Source organism: Heliconius melpomene, chromosome 1 (genome assembly GCF_056956725.1).
Source record: "Heliconius melpomene rosina isolate 202511_hmr_F chromosome 1, ASM5695672v1, whole genome shotgun sequence".
In the NCBI taxonomy this organism is placed as follows: Eukaryota; Metazoa; Arthropoda; class Insecta; order Lepidoptera; family Nymphalidae; genus Heliconius; species Heliconius melpomene.
In genome coordinates, this window is record NC_140389.1 from 3,726,977 (window position 1) to 3,729,501 (window position 2,525).

General features: G+C 43.2%; 1 protein-coding gene across 1 annotated transcript; it reads right to left on the reverse strand.

Annotated features, from left to right (window-relative positions):
• Positions 1–1,212: 1,212 nt before the first annotated feature.
• Positions 1,213–2,016, reverse strand: LOC146540985 (uncharacterized). The gene has a single exon (XM_085194285.1). It carries the CDS (start codon positions 2,014–2,016, stop codon positions 1,213–1,215), a length of 804 nt encoding a protein of 267 aa, XP_085050411.1.
• Positions 2,017–2,525: the final 509 nt, after the last annotated feature.

Sequence of the window (2,525 nt, forward strand, 5' to 3'; positions counted from 1 at the left end):
ATTCCTTAGCAGTTTTCGGCACACTGCACTCCTGTATGCTTTTCACGTTCGTCTCTAAAGGTTGAGTCCCAGAATCTGACACTAGGTAACCAAGAAATTTTACCTGTCGCTGCCCGAAGACACACTTGGATGTGTTTATCAAAACACCATACTCTTTGAGCCTGGTGAAGAGTAGACTGATGTGGCGCTGATGTTGTTCTTCAGAACTGGAAAATACCAAAATGTCGTCTAAGTAACCAAAACAAAAGTCATCAAAATCACGTAGCACTTCGTCCATGAACCTCTGAAAGGTTTGTGCTGCATTGCGCAGTCCGAAGGTCATGTACGGGAACTCGAAAAGTCCAAAAGGAGTTGTAATGGCTGTTTTGTGGATATCATTGACGTGTACTGGTATTTGATTGTACGCCTTGACTAGATCGATAGTTGAAAATACTGTACAACCAGAGAGTTGGTAGGAAAAATCCTGGATATGGCGTATCGGATACCTGTCAGGTACTGTGCGAGCATTGAGTGCTCTATAATCACCACATGGTCTCCATCCGTCGTCCTTCTTCTTAACTAAGTGCAGAGCGGACGACCACGAACTGTTAGAGGAGCGGGCAGTTCCCTGTGACAGCATATCGTCAAATTCTTTTTTGGCTGCTTTCAGTCTAACTGGGTCTAAACGACGAGGTCTACTGGTAACCGGTGGTCCGGGAATGGTTTTGATGTAATGCACGGTATTATGCTTAGGTAAGGAAGACGTACCTGATGGTCTCGTTACCTCTGGAAACTCATGAAGCAGCTGATGGTATTTTGATTCTCCCGAAATGGCTTTGACTGACGCAAGGTCATCGGAGATATTTTCTTTTATTGCTTGTACTGACAGAGTAGTATTTCCATCGACGAGTCGCTGACATCTGCAATCTACAAGAAGATTGTAAAATATCAAAAAATCTACGCCGATAATAGGCTTTGAAACATCAGCGATGGTAAATTTCCAGGTGAAAGTACGCTTTAGTCCTAGGTCTAAGTGTAACAATGTAGGACCGTAAGTATGAATGACTGTACCGTTCGCCGCCATGAGTTCATACTTTGTCTTGGTACAGGGCGCCTTGGTAGCCAACCGTGGAAAAACGCAGAGATCCGAGCCAGTATCAATGAGGAAAAGCATTTTTGAAATACGGTCGGTAATGAAAAGACGGCCTGTAGGTAAAGGGCAGACGTTGGCCGCTACTTCCGGCTGCCCAGAGAGTTTTCCGACTCTCCGTAACTACATGGCTGCACACATTTTTTAGCATTTGAACCAAATTTAAAATGGTACCAACATTTTTGCCGGGTAGTCGACTTCCTGCGATGTCTGGAATGGCTCCGGGAACGCTCTTTAAATTTTGATGAGACCGAGTTGTGACGTACCTGGGTCGAGAGTTCCGATACCTGCTTGGTCAGGAGTTGGATCTGCTTGGCCATTTCTTCCAACATGGAGGATGCAGGGGGTGTGGCCATCGCAGATGTGCTTGCGACCTGTGGTGATGAGGGTGCTATCTCATGCACTTTGTCTGCCAGGTCAGCTAATTTTTCGATAGGCAGATCAGGCTGTGAAGCTATAACCGTTTGAATATTTTGTGGTAACCTACTCGACCATAATGTTTTTAAAAAATCCTTGGGGACAGATGAACCCGCAAGATCTTGCATGTATCGCAGAAACTGTGATGGCTTGCGATCACCTAGCTGCTCGTGCCTCAGCAACTGCATCACTTTCTTTTCTTGAGACGCAGACAATCTTTTAATCAGTTGCGTTTTAAGAGTGATGTATTTATCCGTCTCGGGAGGAGAAATGATAATATCCTTCACCTCGACAGCAAATTGATTATCTAACTGAGCGGCAACGTAATAAAATTTTGTAGTATCACTTGTTATATTAGATAAAGCAAACTGACCTTCAATTTGTGAAAACCAAAGGGCTGGTTCTTCCGGCCAGAATGGTGGAATACGCACGCCAATTCTGCACACGTTGGATGTAGTCGCGTCCTCCATCTTGTATCAGAGGTCACTTGCCAAGGTCGTCAAAATGGCCTCTTGCCGTTTTAAATCTTCTTGCCAGCAGTAAACGCAGGTATTTATTGTAGTGCTCACCAATTTAGGGGTCACCAATATAGCGGTTGAGATGTGATACCACTATTTAATATGATCTTATTTATTTTACACTAAATGAGTAAAATTAAAAATCCAAATTTTGTGGAGAAATTGTCCAAATTTATTTAACTCACAGATACGTGAAGAGAAAATAATCACAGAAGGAAATAAAGAAATTTAAATAAATACCAATAGAAAATACAAGCTAAACTAGCACGTAATAGCAAGAAGTTAAGGTTGAAAATTGAATGCAAGCTAAGAGAGCAATGGATACACAAGTGAATGTCGCAAGCGATTCTAGCCGACTCTTTAAACGTGGCGATGCTAGCTAGCAGCCTACGACACGCATAGCAAAAAAACTCGGAACAGGTTTGAATTGTTCCAATGCGCTGCGTGCGGATGATTTTAGT

Excerpts from the sequence above, each read along its gene's own strand:
- LOC146540985 (XM_085194285.1), bottom strand. The coding sequence starts at position 2,016 with ATGGAGGACGCGACTACATCCAACGTGTGCAGAATTGGCGTGCGTATT.